The sequence below is a fragment of the Choloepus didactylus genome, chromosome 20 (genome assembly GCF_015220235.1).
Source record: "Choloepus didactylus isolate mChoDid1 chromosome 20, mChoDid1.pri, whole genome shotgun sequence".
Lineage (NCBI taxonomy): Eukaryota > Metazoa > Chordata > Mammalia > Pilosa > Megalonychidae > Choloepus > Choloepus didactylus.
The window spans coordinates 14,675,426-14,693,980 of NC_051326.1; the positions used below are offsets into that span (position 1 = coordinate 14,675,426).

Below are 18,555 nucleotides of genomic sequence, written 5' to 3' on the forward strand. Positions count from 1 at the left end.
CTATTTATTTTTTATTAGGGGATGGGGAATGGTTCTTTTGGCTTAAGGGCAATTTCACCTTTAATTACTCATTTGGATGTTCTAACCTCTAACCATTCTAATCAACCACAAGGCTGCTAGGAACATAAAGAGGGTCCTGCTTTAGAATAACACCTTTTTTTTCATTACTCAGTTGAAATAATTTTATTTCACCCTTTGGAAATGTTTTGATTAACCAAGATTTAAATGAAGTGTAAAAAGGTTTTTTATTTTGATCTACATACTGTACATTCTCTCAGTTTTTTGACAAACTATGCTAAATAACATGTATGCTAGTGCTTCGAAGAAACAAAAGGCTCAATTTGCACCCACTTGTGTGGATATGGCTTAGACGTATGAAGTTACTGACCATCGGAATCACCTTCTAGTTCAGGGACAGGATGGGCAAAGCATCTAGTGCTAACCTCTGAAAAGTGTATTTGAGTATCTCAGCATCATTTTCCCCATGGTTTCATTGGTATTTTGACATAACATGGGCTTTTAATACTGAAAAACACTATATATCCTATAACTATACATTTAAAAATCCACTCTTAGATGAAGTAAATTAAATGTAAATGGGAGAGAAGCTAAGATGGCGGCTAGGTGAGACAGGGCAAAAAAACACCTCTGTGAAAAACACTAGATAAAAACCAGAAAGTGACCCAGAATACCAGTTACAGCGATGCGCCAGCTGGACGAGGTCTGCTAGTACCACAGGGGCCGTATACTTGGTGAAACCGGGAGTCTGCATTCTGAAACGAGTGAGTAAGCTGGCTAGAAGACCCGCAGCCACGCGGCGGTGTGGAGAAGCCAGGGGTTGGCGTTTGGAGACTGACTGGTTCTTTAAAAAAAAAAAAAAAAAAAGGGAAAAACCCAGGAGCGGCTGCAGTTGTGACAGTGGGAACCACACAGTAAAACACAGCAAGAGGGTGCTGGGCTGGCCTCTCAGTGTCTGGCCTGGAGGATAGTCTGCTGCAGATACCCTCGGGGCCGGGGGAATGGAGGGGAGACCCGGAAGCTGAAAGAAACCCCACGGCTCGCAGCTGGCTCCCTGGAGGGCTGGATAAACTCCTGCCTGGGGCCATGTCCACAGCCCAGAGCCCTGCCAGTTGTCCCGGAGCTGGGAAGGAGGAACTGTGCGAGGGGGGGGGGTGTTGAGATGCCCCGTTCGGCCATCTTTGCATCAGGCTGAGAGCGCCCCTGCATGGCCTGGCGGCCCGGGGCTTCCCTTGAGGGACGGCATGCACTGGTGACGTAGCACGGCATTCCCTCAGCAGAGGTCCTGGAGGATCGCGGCTGGAAGGGGGGACCCGCTTGGAGAACCCAGGGACACTACGCCAAGTCCAGTGGTTTGTGGGACAGCGAGAGAGAGGGTCTGGGGCTGAACTGAAGTGAAGGCTTAGACTCTTGCAGTGGCCTTGAATCTCCGGGAACTTGGGGGATTTGAATATTAAAGCTGCCCTTCCTCCGTGGCCACCCGGACACACGCCCACATTCAGGGCGGATTGCTCCAGCAACACACCCAAACTGAGTTCTTCAGCTGAACCCCACAAGAATCATCTCCCCACACACCGCTGGGACAAGGTTGAGAACTGACTTGAGGGGTGTAGGTGACTCACAGACGCCATCTGCCGGTTAGTTAGAGAAAGTGTACGCTACCAAACTGTTTCTGAAAAATTAGATTGGTATCTTTTTTTTTTTTACGACTTAAAGAACCCTATCAAGCAAAGCAAATGCCAAGAGGCCAAAAACAACAGAAAATCTTAATGCATATGATAAAACCAGATGATATGGAGAATCCAACTCCAAACACACAAATCAAGATATCAGAAGAAACACTGTACCTCGCACAATTAATCAAAGAACTACAATCGAGGAACGAAAACATGGCAAAGGATTTAAAGGACATCAAGAAGACCATGGCCCAGGATATAAGCGACATAAAGAAGACCCTAGAAGAGCATAAAGAAATTGCAAGAGTAAATAAAAAAATAGAAGATCTTATGGAAATAAAAGAAACTGTTGGCCAAATTAAAAAGACTCTGGATACTCACAATACAAGATTAGAGGAAGCTGAACAACGACTCAGTGTCCTAGAAGTTCACAGAACAGAAAATGAAAGAAAAAAGAATGGAGAAAAAAATAAAAAAAATCGAAATGGATCTCAGGGATACGATAGATAAAATAAAACGTCCAAACTTAAGACTCATTGGTGTTCCAGAAGGGGAAGAGATGGGTAAAGGTCTAGAAAGAGTATTCAAAGAAATTAATTGTTGGGGAAAACTTCCCAAACCTTCTACACAATATAAATATACAAAGTATAAATGCCCAGCAAACTCCAAATAGAATAAATCCAAATAAACCCACTCCGAGACATATTCTGATCAGACTCTCAAATACTGAAGAGAAGGAGCAAGTTCTGAAAGCAGCAAGAGAAGAGCAATTCACCACATACAAAGGAAATAACATAAGACTAAGTAGTGACTACTCAGTGGCCACCATGGAGGTGAGAAGGCAGTGGCATGACATATTTAAAATTCTGAGAGAGAAAAATTTCCAACCAAGAATACTTTATCCAGCAAAACTCTCCTTCAAATTTGAGGGAGAGCTTAAATTTTTCACAAACAAATGCTGAGAGAATTTGCCAATAAAAGACCTGCCCTACTTCAGATACTAAAGGGAGCCCTACCAACAGAGAAACAAGGAAAGGAGAAAGAGATATAGAGAATTTTAACAGACATATATAGAACCTTACATCCCAAATCACCAGGACACTCATTTTTCTCTAGTGATCATGGATCTTTCTCCAGAAGGGACTATAAGCTGGGACATAAAACAAGCCTCAATAAAAAAAAAAAAAAAATTTGAATATACTTGAAGCACATTCTCCAACCACAATGGAATACAAATAGAAGTCAATAATTTTTGAATTGTAACTCCACTATTTACTTCCTACATGATATAAAATACTCAAACTCTAATGACAAATCAGTGGTTTTGAACTCAATGTAAAATATGTAATTTTAGACAACTACATAAAGGTGGGGGAAAGGAGGAGTATAGGAACATAGTTTATATGTCCTATTGAAGTGAAGGTGGTATCAAAGAAAAAGATGATTGTTACGGACTTAAGTTAATTTTAAGCCCCACAGTAAATACAAATTATCAGAGAATATGACCATAGAGATGAAAAGTAGAGTATGGGTTAAGAGAAATGTGGGAAGGGGCAATGGGGAGTTAAAAAATGAGTGTAGGGTTGCTGTTTGAGGTGAAGGGAAATTTCTAGTAATGGATGGTGGGAAAGAGCATTACAACATTCTAAATGTGATTAATCCCACTAATGGAATGCTAGGGAGGGGGTGGAATGGAAAGATTTAGGCTGTATGTATGTTTCCCCAATTGAAAAAAAAAAAAAAGTCTAAATAGATGACAATTGAATGCCAAGGATGAACCTGGATGGGATTGGAGGATGGAGGATGGAAGGCTCAAAGGGACACAGTTGAGACATAAGGAAAAGGAAATATAGAATGTAAGCTTTGTATCATTGTTGAATCTTTTGTACTTCTTAGCTGTGCTTAATGGGATTGCATAAAAGAATGTTCTTGTTCATGGGAAGTGTATAAGTGAATTATAGTGTTTGTTCAAGGATGTGTGCAGCTAGCTCTCATATGTTCAGAAGACAGAGCAATAGATGATGGATGATAGGGCGGGAGGGAGGGAGGGAAAGAAATAACGATGTGACTGCATGTTAAAGTTGGTGGATTGGGCTATTGGGGGAGGGGGGTCAGGGTATGATGGAGTTCTGTGTATGGGGTTAGCATTGTTTTTGCAACTGTTCCTATAACTTTGAATTTATTTCAAATTAAAAAAAAAAAACAAAACTGTCACCAAAGAAAATGTTAGCCTTGCAAAGTCAACCACAAGCTGAAATGCAAAAAGAAATGAGAACTAAGCAATTTAGGATGTGAAAAATCTTTAGGCTGTTAAAATTTTTTTTGAGATGATTGATTTTCTGAACTTAAGTGTTGTTATAACTCTTAATGGGTGCCCATTCTAAAGGAGATTGATAAAGTTGTTATTTTCTCACCTGAAAAAAAATATATAAATGGTAAAAAACTTGAAACATTTAAGAAAAAAATATCACCATGATCTTAGGATAAGGCGGATTTCTTAAATAAGAACTTTTGTTCTCTGTGTGATCAGATAGGCAAACTGGGCAAATATTTTTGCAATCCAAATATCTTGCAAGGGATCTGAGATACAAAAAGAACTCCTACAAATCAGTGAAGAAAAACAACAGACAACTCAGTAGGAAAAATGGATGAAAGATATTAACAGCTATTTTTTAGAAAACGATACACAAATGGAGAATAAGCACAAGAAGTTACTCATTAGTAAGTAGGAAAACCCAAAACTGAAATCATAATGAAAGAACATTTTACACCCACAAAAGCTAACCAGGTTGAGAATCCCATGTGTTTGGTGGAAATGTGGAGCAACGGGAACTCTTACATAGTGCCGGTGAGACTGCAAATTGGTACAGCCCCTTTGGAAAGCAGTCTGGCAGGGATCTGGTACATTTGAATGTACACGGGCTATGACCCAGGATTTCCACTCCTACGTATAATCCCTAAAGAACCTTTTGCACCTGCGTACCTGAAGAACACACAAGACTGTTCATAGCAGCAATGCTCTCAACAGCAAAATATCGTAAATAACTAATGTCTATTGACAGGAAAGGTTCAAAAACAAGCAAAAATAAGTACATTTCTAGGATGACTATGGATGAGGTAAAAATATTTTCTAAAAAATTGAGGGAAGGGAGAAGAGACAACTCTTCTTTACAGAAGAATTCTAAAGAAAATATGTAGGTATGGGCTGGGCTTAGTGACTTGCTTCCTGTGAAGAGATTCTGGAAAGGGGAAATGGGCATCCTAATGGTGGAGAAGCTGGGTGAGCACCGTCCCAGCCGAGTGATCCAGGGTAACGTCCCTCGGTTACATCAGGTGAGTGTCATATAGCTCCTGAGATGATGTGATGAAAAGAACACCACCTCTGTGGTCGTCTTTCCGGTCTGACCCCAGACGAACGACGAGACACTTCAGACACACCCACATTGAAGGACGTTCTACAAAATACTGGACCAGTACTCAAAACTATCATGATCATAAAAAAAAGAGAAGACTGAGAAACGGTCACAGACCAGAGACATGACAATTAAATGTAACATGGGGTCCTGGATGGGGTTCTGACACAGAAAAAAGATGTTAATAGAAACACTGGTGAAAGTATGGCATTTTTAGTTAAAATAAATAGGTAAGGGAAACATATTCAGGATAGAGGTTATCTCTACTGATGGGAGTAGGGGATGGAAGTGAAATTGGGCTGGAGAGGAGCACAAAGGCAGCTTTAGTGGTGTTGCTAAACTTCTAGTTTTGAGGTTGGATCATAGGTTCAGCCAAGTTTGTGTAAGTCATATACTACTTTAAAACATTCTATATATGTAAGAGAAGGTCAAGTTATTTTCATTTGCATGACTGCTACAGCAATTAGAGGTACCTTCTCTGATGTAGCCCTTAATGTTCATTCTTAGACATCTGGTTGTGCTATTAAGTGTCTCTCTTTTCATGTAAAACTTCAGTTAGACCCTCTGTTTCCCCAACCAACCATTTGGAAGCGGAGCCTTTTATTTGCCCTCATCTCATTCAAACTTCAGATGCTGCCCGCCCACACCCCAGCTGTTTGCTTCTGATGGGCTCTGACTCAAGTGGAAGCTCACAGTTCTTCCTTTGGTCTAGATATTTCATTTATTGAACCAATATTTTTTGAGTGCTTGTTATGTGTCAGGCACTATTCTAGATGCTCAGGCTACAGCAGGCAATAAGAGACAAGAAATCCTGGCCTTCCTTACTTTCCAGAGAGAAGAGCCCTATCTCTTTTTGGCTCGTCTTCTCTTATCCTTTCTCAGTTTTGTTCATTTTCTTTAGGCTTCTTAAATTCTGGCCTTTCTCAAGGAGTGAAAGGCAACAGCAGGGGCTTCCAGTCTCTTTCTCCAGCTTTGATGGAAGGCTCAGAGGTTCTCTGCATGTATCTACCGTGGTTTATTTGGGGCTCTGAACTGGTGTATTCTACCTTTCCAATAAAGAGGGATCATTGATTGAGAGGAAATGGGAGGAGGCAGGGATGGGAGGAAAAAAATAGTAGAGATACTATTCTGCAAGGACATACACTCTCGTTAAAGATGAAGCATTTAGACATGTTGGCAATGTTTGTAGCTGCAGCGAAAGAGATCAGGAACCATTTTTTCCTTCCATGCTTAAAGGACCGTCAGTGATCAAACAGAATTGATTCCCAGAGCAGAACTGCAAAGGGGGTTCAAAGCTTTCTCAGGATCCCCTAATGTCATCTACCCTTCCATGCACATCTACATTCACGGGGATAGTTTTTTTGTTACGTTTATATTTTAAATATGCAAAATGTTCAGAATTGTTTCAAAATTATTTTTTTCTGATATAAAAATATATGCTCATTGTAAAAAGGAATTAAAACAATAGAGTAGGAAGAAAATTAAAAATCAAGATAATTTTGATATCTCTTTCAATACACATGTATTTCTATGGACATATGGACCAAAATGCATAATATGTTCCTCACCCTTTTTGTTTTTTTTTTTTTACTTAGCTATATAACCTAAACACTTTTCCTGAAGAGTATTTTAAATCACCACATAATATTCCTTTGTGTGGATATATTGTAATTTATTTTACCAAGTGTTTCTTGATTCCCAGTTTTTTGATAATGTTAACACTCTGGAATGGGCATCCTTTGTACATTTATCTGTTCCCTTGTCAACTTATTTTTTTAAGCCATCTTTCTAGAAATGGAATTGGTGTTAACTGTCTGTTTCTTATCTTCACTTCCAGAGCTTCTTTTTCAGTCCTTTTAACTTTTTTTTTTATGGTGGGAGCCAAGTGAACAAAGGCTTATTGTCATTTCCTCCATCACTTCTAAATGTGTTTTTATCAGCAGAGCATGCACTGAGTATGTGCAATCATTTGAGAAGGAAAATGAGAATAAAAACATCACAGAAGCATAGAGAAGGAATCTGTTCCTCCTAAAGAGTGTGTTGTTTGAATTTGTGACCAAAAATTCTGGCTCTTACAATACAAAAAAATTAAAACTGTAAATATTAATAAAGTGTAGGTCAAATGAAGTGGAACTGAGATGGGGAACATCACCAAGAAGAGCCTTTACCGTTCCGAGAGCCGCCTGCCTTCTCTGGCGGTGGAGCAAGGATGAGGGAATAGAAACATGACGGTTGCCCTGATAAGGTGGTGTTTTCTATTTGAGAGAATGATCGAATCCATTTAGAGAAATGTCAGGGCCAGTTTTTACACAAAGAAAATATTCACACATTAAATGAAGGTATGATGTTTGTAAAAATATATTTTCAATGGTATGTGGTAGCATATTCAGTTTTATTTTAACAGAAAATTTCCCCATTCCATTTTATAAAAAGTATCAAAGAATTTTTAACAGACTGCTTCATGAGAACTTTTCATTTATTTTGTTTAAAAATTTTCACAATCCTGTCATCTCTTCTTTGGAATTCCATGAGTTAATTCAGCCAGACATCTTGGTGTCCTCTATAGGCTTTCCTTAAGTCTGTATTCTTTATAGTTAGTCCTAGCTTGATCCTGTTGCTTTTAATTTTTGGTGTTTGAAAACTTTTCCCTTAATCCTTGGCAGTCCGTGGTACATTTCTCTCTGCTTTGGAATTTTAAAACACATTCTTGCGAATGTGTTCATATCAGAGCCTCTGTATACAGGCATATGGCTACAAAACTTACATTTTATTTTAATATATTTTTTAAGATTAAAGAGGAACATATTAACTTCACTTTTTCCTAGACTTGGACAAGAAACAAACTTTGCCTCCAGTGTCTGGAAAATCACAGTTCCTGTCAATTAAGTTGTCTTTTCTTCGTAACTATTAAGAAAAAAATAATCAGAAATCACTCAACAGTAAAACTATTTCACCACATATATATGTAACATGTCCGGTTGCATAAGTTAAAAACGGGTTGAAACAGTTTTACTTGCAATTATTTTGAACTTGGGTATCTGTTGATTATTTTTACAGAAAAGGCAGGCTTATTCGTGAGGTGCCTTTCTCTAGTTTTTCATGCAATTCTTGCTTGGGTGGTTTAGGGGTGGGGGTAGGTAAGTGCCAAGAGAAAGGAGCCTGACTAATGGAAACAGAAGCCCACTTCTCCCAAGGGCTGAGCTCTGGGAGGCAGGGAGCGATGGACGCGGCTCCTAAAGGTGGATTCAAGTGCACGGCCTTGGCTCCTGTGCAGGGACATGGGCTCTGCGTGTGGTTCGCTCAGAAGCGTCTGCCCTCCCTGGGACAGTCCTTGTCCTGAAGCTGTTGGGCTGGTGAAAGGAGACCAACCCAACCTCTGCAAGCCGTCTCCCCTCTGACACCAAGCCCACGACTGACAACTCCTCCAAGGCAAGAATCTCCCTAGGGTTTTCAGGATAATTGAGAACATGCTAGTGCAAAAGGCCTTTTCAGAGGGAAGAGTCTAGGGTTGTTGGTGGTGAAACTCCCTCCAGCTTTCTGGGAAAGCTCGCTGTTCCATGAGGCCTCTGCCTTCTCCAGCCCATTTAGGAATGTCTACCCGGAAAAGCCCGTTTCCCTCCCTCTGTGCTGGCACAGGTATGAGAAGAGGAGCCTCTGTCCAGAGCTTTTCCAGGAAGCTCTGCAACACGCATCACTGCTTCACACTGCTGACATCGCTCCCAAGAAAGCTTAACTCTCACCTGGCATTTTCACTTCTTTGTTTGCTGTGTTCCAAGACAGAGGTTTCATTTGTGGCCTACAAAGGGACAGAAAGGCCTGATTGTGGGGTGATTATTATGATAGTCAACTCTCATTTAAAAGATGGTACCTATTTTTACATTCCCACTGCCCTGCCGGGGCTACAGTGATCCCAGAAACTGCTCTCAGCTAGAGTAACTCCATGTGTATCGAGTCTAGCTCTTCCTTTCAAATGCTAACCAGGAAGCAGACTTTTAGATCAGGAACCCCAGGAGCAGGAGAGTCCCCAGGAGTCCAAGTTGTGATCAGGAACCCAAGAATCTGATTCCGACCGCTCTGACTGGGCTGCTCCGTCCATCATGGAAAGCTCTAACCCGAAATATGTCCATTCTAAAAAACAACCCCAATTTTCTCTCAGCTTTTGGCTGTTGCCATCTCCTCTGGGAAAGGATGTGGAACCCCTGCTTCTGACCTGCTCTTGGGAGACAACTGAGAATCTGAAGCTAGCAACTCACCAGGGAGATGGCGGAGTTGGGGGGTAGGGTGCGGCGGAAGCGTCTGAGCAAAGCCTCTCGGACCTGCGGAAGAGACGGGAGCCCCGTTCACACCAGCGAAGTCCTGGCCTTTGGCCTGCGAGGCGGGCAGGAGGGGAGGGAGGAAGACTCACCTTCTTGTCTGTGAGGCAACCAAACAGTAAGATGAAGACACCCTGAGAGGATAAACATGGGAATAAGCTGGTCAAGGAGGAAGGAATCAACCCAAGTCAACTTGTTCCCTTCCCCTCCTCCCTTATCCTGCGTCCTGCTAAGTCACACCCTGGGGCTTTCTGTTTTGCTTTCTCTGTGCGTTAGCACCACTCAGTGCAGAGGCTCCATTTCTGGTGCTTTCCTTCCTGTTTTCTTCCTGCCCTGGTCTCGAGGGGTTTATCAAAGAGTTGAGCACTGACAGCCCCCGGCTTCTCTCTGAGGGTGTAGTGAAGGGCACGGGCTGGAATCACCCTGGTTCTGGGTCCACTCTGTCACTGCCTAACTGCAACCAGGAGCAGATTCTATAACCTCTCTGTGCTTGTTTCCTCACATGCAATGGGGGAATAAGAACAGCATCTGGTTCACAAGATTGTGGGAAGGATTCAACGAGATCATGGCACATGGTAAGGACTCAGTGTACGGCATTCGTGAGTACCATTCTCCTTCCTAGATCTCACCCTAGAGTGGGCTCTAAGGTAAAGAAATGTTGATGTGAATGATTATGATCTCATTTATCCTTTCAACTGTACTGGAGACAGAGCTCTTTTATAGACAGGGAAGACAAGGATGAATGAGCATGTTTCAGATTAGCGCTTTCCCAAGATGGCGAGAGCAGCCCAGTCAGAGCGGTCAGAATCAGATTCCTGGGCTCCTGACTACAACCTGGGGACTCCTGGGGACTCTCCGGACCCTTGGTTTTCCCTTCTAAAAATCTGCCTTTAACATCTGAAGGGAAGAGGTAGCATCAGGACACACAGGACTTCCTGCAGCTAAGAGCAAATTTGCTCAGAGGGCGACAATGAAGAAAGAATAATGCCGGTGGAAGTCTGAAGTCAAAGAGGTGCAGGTGCTCCAGATCCCAGAAAGATGCTCTCCCTTGGGCAGCCTCACCCCAGCGGGGTTTGAGGGAAGTCACTGCTCTCTTTGAAGAACATAGAGTCCTCTGGGCAGGAGAAGGGTGGGTGGGAAGGAGGAGAAATGGGGGGTGGGGAGCTAAGCTGAGTGCCTAAGACTGTTGATAGGGCCGGTCCAGAGCCCGGAGCCATTCTCGGCCTCTCCCTTTCTCCCTTTCAGCTCTGTGCATCTGAGCTGCTTCTTAATTCCAGCTCAAGGACTCGGAGTTCACAAGCCTTTTGCACTCACAACCGGGAAAGCCAGCAGGGCAGGTACTGCTGCCATTTCTGTTCCACAGAGAAGAAAACTAAAGCTCAGAGAGGTTACCTATCTGGTCAGTGGAGGACCTGGGGTCCAAACCCAAGCCTTCTGAAATTCCCAAGCCTAGATTTCTTCTACTCCACCATGATGCTTCCTTGAGAAGGGACTGGAAATGACTAAGACTATCTCAAAGGGCAAAAACCCAGCCACCGCCACCACCTTATCACCCACCTGGGAGGAGTTGAGAATGGTGAAGACGTAGTGAGGGACCACGGAGACTTCCTCTAACAGAGTGGCCAGGCCCAGCCCCCAGGTGAGGCCGAAGACAGGCGTGAGAAAGAGCAAGGCTTTGAAAACCCCGAGAAGGGCTTGGAGCTTCTCCACCTGGGGCCCTTCTGACAGTGACGGTCTCAGCAACTTCAGCACAACTACGGTTAGTACCAGCCCATTCACCCCCACGATGGCCAGCACTGGCCCCACGAAGGAGTAGAGCGCCCCTCCCTTGCCATTCAGCCAGCAGGCTCCCTCCCCCAGGTACTGCCCCTGGGGTAGGTAGAGGCCCAAGGTGACACCCGCAAATCCCAGTGGGCACAGGTAGCCGAGGAGCACCATCAGGGGGAGTACCCGGTGCTTGGATAGCTGATGGAAGACAAAGAACAGCTGGTGAGCCAACACCAGGGCCTGCGCCAGCATCCAGCAAAAGGAGGCCAGGTAGAGGAAGTGGCAGAGGAAGGCAGCAGCCAGGCAGAGGGGGCTGTGGGGCCCTGGAGGAAGCAGTGGGGCTCCCAGGAAGCAGGTGTCTGCGGCCAGCAGGCAGAGCACCATGTTGATCAGGGCCAGGTGGCGGAAGTAGGCGACTTTGTTCCGTATCACAACTCTCCAAACCAGGCTGTACACGCCCAGGCACACAAGCAGGGCCAGGATGGAGGCCCCCAAGCCCACCTGGCTCAGCAGCTCCAGGCTAAGGCTGTCTGGAGCAGGATGTCGTGACATGAGGACAGAGAAGGCAGTGAGATGCCCACAGAGACAGTGAACGGAGGGGCGGGCCCTGCCTTTCTGGGCCTGGCACCCTTCATCCGACCAGCCCCCACTGCCTTGGAAGAGGTCGTGGTCCCAGAAAACACAGTGGGGGGTGCCCTCTCTGGCCCCAAAGTCCATGGTGACTTGTCCCTGGTTAAAGGGCTGACCACCTACCATCATGGTGATGGAGAGGACCAGGCCAGGAGTGGCATACAGGGAGCCTCCCAGCCCCGGTCCGTAGTTGGAGGGTAGAAGGTGGTCCATTTTGCACAGCAACAGGCTGGTAATATGCACGTCAGTTCCATGATGGACCAGCGGGGCCAGTGAATACCTGGGAATATGTACCTGCAGTCGGGGCTGGGTGGAGAGGGAGATTCTGTAGTCACCAGGAAACGTGGGGCTGAGGAGCTGGGTCTGCAGCTGCACATTGGAAGAGCTGAAGGAGAAGGGGTGATCCTGTGGGCGCAGGGTGCGGGTCAGGTTCTCCACAGCCAGCAGGAGAGCTGAGGCTGTCATGGGCTCCTGGGAGCAGGCTGGCATCCACAAAGAACTGGTGTCCAAGTCTAGAACCTTGTCTATGGTTCTCAGGAGGTTCTGCAACAGCCAACAGAAAAATGAGCACTACTGGCTGGAGCCCACGGCATGGAGTCGGGGCACTGGGCAGGAGAGACCCCAAAATCGAGCCTTCCTAATCCAGTGCAATCCCTAATCCCGAGGTTGGGGAGAGAAGTGGGAGAGGAAGACAGGCTTGTGAAGGGAAGACTTGCCAGATGGGAAGAATGGGGAGCTGTCAGCCAACCGCCTGGGGCCGCCACAGGCAGCAGGTTGCCACAGCCAGCGCCTCTGAGAGCCCTCCTTCCCCCTCATGCTTGCAGCACCCAGGTCCTAAGAGGGCCCCTCTCCAATTCCTTGACCCCTGAAGGTCTGTAAAGCCAGGGATGGTGCCCATGGTAGCAGACACAATGTCCTGAACTGGGGGCCCTGTGCACGTCTCCATGTCCACATGGGTGTGATGATGTCATTGCCTCTGGCTACTCCGTTGGCTGCAGCTCAAGTCACCAACTGATGCCCATTCTGAGGGGGTGATTTAGGTGAATCCAACAAACCCCAGTGTACTTAAGTCTCTCCAAGTAGGTACCCATGGGGGGAGGGGAGGAGGGAGGTCACATCACAACCATGTCTGCATCAGCACGACTGCACGTGTCCTCATGTCTCAGTGCTCCTTCCCACCTGCCCCCAGCACCAGGGTTTCTTATACCCCAAGGCCTTGGAGACTGGTGTCCAGGGGGAGAAATGGACTAGGGGGGCAGATGCTTGGAGAGTGCTGCTGCCTGATAATAGCCCATGGTGATGTCAGAGGGACAGAAATGCCACAGGAGAAGAGCCTCTGGCCCCCGCTGCCCAGCTGGCCCCGCCAAGGCTCAGAGCTCTCACCTGTAGGGCACTGCGGTCAAGCTGCATTCTGGCCTCTGTCACCACCTCGGCCAGGAACCTCACAGTATCCAGCAGTGCCAACAGGTCGGAGGCTGAGCTCACCCTTGCCACCTGCCCTGGCAGCTGGGCCAGGATCCAGGGTACCTCATCAGCTGGCCAGCCCTGGCCTGCCTGCAGCAGCTGAGACACACGAGAGCAGGCCGGGGAGACGGGTGGGAGAGCCTTCCTGAGGGAAGGACCACCTCCTCTTCCTGCCTCCACCCCACCCCCATACCTCACACCTCTTCCTGGGGGAGTAGGAAGCAGAGAGGGGCTTGAGCCACGTGGAAGGAATGGATACCAATTTTAGTGGCAGGGACACTTGGTGGGATTGTGGTGTGAGCCTCATGGGGGGATTGAGCCCCCATGTAGAGCACTGGCCTCTTTAAGGCACCCCCCACCCCCACCTATTTCCTGGCTCTGCTAGTTCTCCAGTTCAGAGAAACTCAATAACCTTCCAGCTGGGACTCTGGGTGAAAGGGTCATAGCACTGGAAAGCCTGTGAGTCCTCAGTGAGGAAGGGAGTGGCCACGAAGGGTGGGGCATGGGGGCAGCAGGGCCGAAACCTTACCTGGGTTCTCTGAAGCCCAGCCAGGAGCCCTGTGTCTGTGCAGCTGCTGTGGGTGGGCCCCCAAACACCATTGGGCCCGCAGGGCCTCGTTACCACTCCCATTCTGTTTATGGGACATGGGGCCTGTGCCACGTGGCCGGCCTTGGTGACATTCCAGGCAACAGCTGAGTGGTCCTCAGGGCAGGTGATGTCTCCATCTGAAGGATGACAATCAGGAGCACACAGCAATCACAGCCTACTTGGAACCTTTCCTTGGGCAGAAGCCGCCAGCTCCAGAGCCTGGCTGTGTGGCCCAGGACAGGGACACCCCAAGGAAGAGAACATAGGTTGGCCAGAGTCCCACATACCCTGGATGATGGTGACGGAGATGGGGATCCTGAGAGGGGCCAGTTCCGGGCTCTGCAGCTCACAGGTATATGTGGTATCCCCTGGGGGACAGCTCCGAGTTGCCAGCACGAAGCAGTGGGAACCAGACACGCTGAATACGGAGGCTGAAGGAGAGATGAGCGAAGGGGACTGTCACTGGACCTGGACGGAGATAGAAACCAGCAGTCCCAGAGATGCGATTTCAGTCTTTCCAGTAATTTCAGAAGGAGATGCAGCAAGCGGTTTGTGGGCAGAACGTGGCATGGATTTTGATGAAAGGGACCTGGAATTGAGTCCTTGGTGTCTCTAACTAGCTCTAGGATTCAAAGCCATGTTTCCCTCATAAAATGGGACTGTCATCAAATTAACTTCACAGAATTTATTGTGAGAGTTAAAAGATTATGAGTAAAATCATTTTGCAAAATGTTATCTGTACACATGTGGTGATTATCCCATCAGTAGAACTGGGATGGCTCTGTTGGGGTAAAACATGCTGAGAATTTGCAGGTGAGCTGAAGACCCAGCTTCCTGCAGGAGACTGGCTTCTCCCTTGCCCCTGCCAACCAGGCCCCTTTTCATACCGTGGCTGCCCTCCCCGGGGCTCCAGGAAGCAGTGTAGGCCAGGTGTGTGCTCTCGGGGAGGCAGCAGCTCAGCTGGAAGCCAGGGGAGGTGGTGCAGGAGATGGAGAGCTGATCTGGAAGTCGAGCCACGTCTGTCACCTGCAAGGGCACCCTCACCTCCTGGTGCAGTGACCACCTGAAGCCTTGGGCCTCAAAGGAGCAACTGTACTCACCTGCAGACACACATCTTCTGCACCGCCTGGGTCCTCCGGCCCCTACCCACACCACAGGATCTGCGTTGCTCTCCGAGCCGCAGTCCAGGGCAGCCTTAAGTTCCCTTCCTGTGCTCCCCCTCCCTCCCACCCCAGTGCTTAACCCCAGTCAGGAAGATCCCAGGATGGACTGTTCAGAGGACATTCCCTGCCCTCAAAAGGAAGAAGGAACCTGCAGAAGAGGCTCTTTATCGGCCTGCAGACATGAATTCTAATGGGACCCTCTCTCTCTTCCTGCACTGGCCCCTGCCATTTTCCCATCTTGAAGAAAAACATGGCTCTGAAATTGAAACCATATTTCCAGCATTCCCCATTCCCTACCTCACAATTTTTCACATCAATAGGTTGCTTAGCTTTTGTTTCCCAGAGGGCATAAAAGCAAAGATGAAAAAAGAAAAAGAGAAGAAGGAAGGAAGGTGGGGGAGAGAGGAGTAGGAGGAAGAGGTAAAGGGATACACAGAAGGAAGGGGAGGAAAAAGAGAAGGGGAAGAAGAAGAAAGAGGAGAAGAGAGACGAGGAGAGGACAGGCCGGCTACCTGCCCAGGGCTGGGACATGTTGAGGATGCTGAGGGCAGCCTGGCCCAGGCTAGAGGAGAGGGACACCTGTGTCCCCGGCTGCAGGATGATGGGTTGGGGGCTCCCTGTACGCCACAGGAACCAGCTCAGATGGGTGACCTCATGGCTCACGAGCAGGGTCAGGTTCAGTGTGTTGCCAGGGATCTGCAGCCAGTTCAGGCTCAGGGTCCCAGGGACTGCAGGGAGGCAGGAGACAGGGCAGCCCTGGAGGAACTCATGGCCCTTGGGTGCAGCTAAGCTCTCACTCCCCCTCCCCCTCCTCCACCCCCCTTCCCACAGACTGCTTTTTGGTCCCTGGGTGGGCATTTGGGTGTGGCTGCTCAGCCCTATCTGTCATCGGGAACAAAAGGGCAGGCCCTTTTGACCCTATGACTTTCCTTCCTGTGGGTAGCTTGGGGCTGCTGGGACCTCTTCCTGGCCTCCTAGGGTCAAAAGCAAGGCCACCCTAGCACTTTCTCCTCTCGTCCAGGGTCGCTGGTCCCTGTTGTCCATTCATCTCACTCTTCAGGCACTGTGACCTGCTCTGATAGCTGGGATTTTCTTTCAGCTCAAGGAGCAGCTGGCTTGAGCCAGCTGGCAGAAATATGGTGTTCACAGACAGGAAAAACCACCGATGGCATTTCCTTCACTTGGGGCCATTGTTTTCCAAATTCCCAATCCTCCTTACCAGGTGGCAGCAACTGGCAGTACCCAGGCTCAGGATGGCTGAAGACAAGACAGCTACAAGGCTGGTGGCTGGGGGTGGGTCGGCAGGGACGGTGATGTGAGCAGATGCTGGCATTCCACTGGTACCCAGAGAGGCACTCACAGTAGACATGCCCATCTTGGTTGGCATTACACTCTGCAATAGCAGGGAGGGAACACGCAATGGACAGGTTGTCTGAGAAAGCCACATAGGCACGACTGACAACTGCTGGATGCCCAAGAGGGTCTAGGGCTGTGTATCTGCAGTAATTTCAAAGTCACAGGCACCTCAGGCAAGCACATCCGTCAAGAACTGTGTCTTCAGCCAAGGCTCAAAGCAGCTGAGTTCATACTGGGCAAAGACATCAGGGGAGGGAGTGGAGAAGTCTGGCCTGCAACCCTCTGCCCCCTGGGCTCCCTGCAAGGGCACAGAGCAGGAAAGGAAGGCTCTGTCTTGTGTGTGGGGGGGTGGGTGGGTGAGGGGGTAAGGAAGGAGCTGGGCTAGAGAGAAACATGGACTCTCCTGGAAATAGGGAGAGGCTCCCAGCATCTCTGGCAAGCTGGTCGCGGAAGAGCAAGGAAGCCTGTGCTCCATTCACTCTGAGCCTGTGCTCCATTCACTCTGAGTCCTCTTCCCAAGCAGGCAGTGACACCGAGAGGCAGGGTCATAGATCTCCCTTCCTACCTGTCGTGAGGTTGAGGCCTGTAAGAGTTCTTGAGGAAGAGGAAGCAGAGGCAGTGGGGAGAGTCAGGGTTCCAGAGAGTGCTGGTGGCCAGATCTTGTTTGAAAAGTCCAGATGTATGTAGACGGAGACCAGGACTGACTCTATAGGAACAGACGGGCAGCTGGAGAGCAGAGGCAGCGAGGCCACGGGGCAGCCTCCCATTTGCTCCCTGCCACTATCTGGGCATTCCCAGGAACATGGAGTGGCCCCCAGCTCCCATAGCCTTTCTAGGCGCACAGACAGGACTCAGGAGGACAACTCCCCACCTAGCTATGAGACATTGGATCCATGGTTTCATGTCATCGTCCCGACCACCCCCACTTTACAAATGAGGCTCCCAAAGACACATGTTTTTCTCAAGGCCGTACAGCTAGCGAACCAGCAGGACTGGCACCAGGTCCAGTCCTCTTTCTCCACCCTGATAGCTCAGTCCTTTCTCCCTCCTCTGTCCACCCACTCACCTGCTGCTCCAGTCTCTCTGTCTAGTTGGTGCCCAGACTCCCCACTAGCCTGACTCTGTCCCTGCAACAGAGCACAGAGAAAAGGCCTTTGAGGGAAGGCTGACCCCCCATTTCTCCCGGGGACACCTGGCTCCTCTGGCATGACTTGGTCTCTTTGAAGCGCCGCGTTTTACCTGAATTCTAGCAAGCACCTCAGGTGGGGGAGGTAGGTATCTGGTGGGAGGTGCCAGGGACAAGCCCCAGGGACCCCACCTGAAACCAGGAACCAGGCACACCCCGGAGAGTCAACGTGCTTTGTTTAATTCCTTCCTGAATTTACCTGTCCCTGGGCCTCTAGGCTAATTGAAATGGCTGGGTCTAGAGCGGGGAGGCCCCTGGCAGAGCTGGCTGAGGCCCAGCGGCCTGGAGACTTCTATTCCCTCCATAGGATTCACCACAAGGGTGAGCAGAAGGCAGCATCTTCCCTTAGTCTCTGGTTCCTATAAATTATTTCCTCACCAGCTCCTTCCTCTCTCAAAATTGCCTGGACATGTGGACATTAATCTACCTGTAGATAGGGGTATGGATATGGATAGATAGATAGAGATAGAGGTGGTAGAAGTGGAGGTGGAGGTGGAGATAAGAGATAGATATCCCCATGGGAGAAAACAGAACTTGAAAAGCACTAATCTAGACTCTTTCTGCCTTTCCTTAGACTCTCTCCTGTCCTCTAGGCCAATGGTTCCCAAATCTGAAAAGTTTTTCTTTTTTTTCATTTCTAAATGGCAGGCCTGACCTGAAGAGCATTTGCCAGCATCATTAGAGTTCACAAGGACTCACATAAATTAACAAAAACTATCCCCACACCCTGGAAAATAAAACTGAACTCGCGGACATCCTGTAACAAACCAGCCTCTTTCTTTACATACTTTGCCTCCTTCAGGCCTTTCCCCTCCTCCCCGCCCCCACCACCTGACCTTGCTGGCTCTCACACCCAGAGGCCCCTTTCGTCAGCTCTGCAGGCCTCGCCTGGTCCTCGCCACAGTCTCACTTACAGATTGGACAGCTGGTGACCCCAGAGTCATGGCCAGGAGCAGCAGCGGGGCACCCAAGCAGACCAT

The 18,555-nt window shown here is 48.1% G+C and overlaps 1 protein-coding gene across 5 annotated transcripts; it reads right to left on the reverse strand.

Moving 5' to 3' along the window:
- Positions 1-7,441: 7,441 nt before the first annotated feature.
- Positions 7,442-18,555, reverse strand: ADGRF3 (adhesion G protein-coupled receptor F3). Of its 5 annotated transcripts, none has more exons than XM_037813008.1 (14): positions 18,490-18,555; positions 17,456-17,516; positions 16,955-17,095; positions 16,253-16,426; positions 15,546-15,761; positions 14,758-14,970; positions 14,158-14,301; positions 13,811-14,007; positions 13,201-13,380; positions 12,112-12,360; positions 9,513-9,554; positions 9,361-9,423; positions 8,848-8,903; positions 7,442-8,011 (listed from the first exon to the last, which is right to left on the reverse strand). In XM_037813008.1, exons 1-14 carry the CDS (start codon positions 18,553-18,555, stop codon positions 7,990-7,992), a joined length of 1,824 nt encoding a protein of 607 aa, XP_037668936.1. In that variant the 3' UTR covers positions 7,442-7,989. The 5 variants fall into 5 exon arrangements, with proteins under 5 accessions (XP_037668936.1, XP_037668934.1, XP_037668931.1 ...); XM_037813006.1 differs by having other exon boundaries at positions 9,513-9,520; positions 10,978-12,360; XM_037813003.1 differs by having other exon boundaries at positions 10,978-12,360.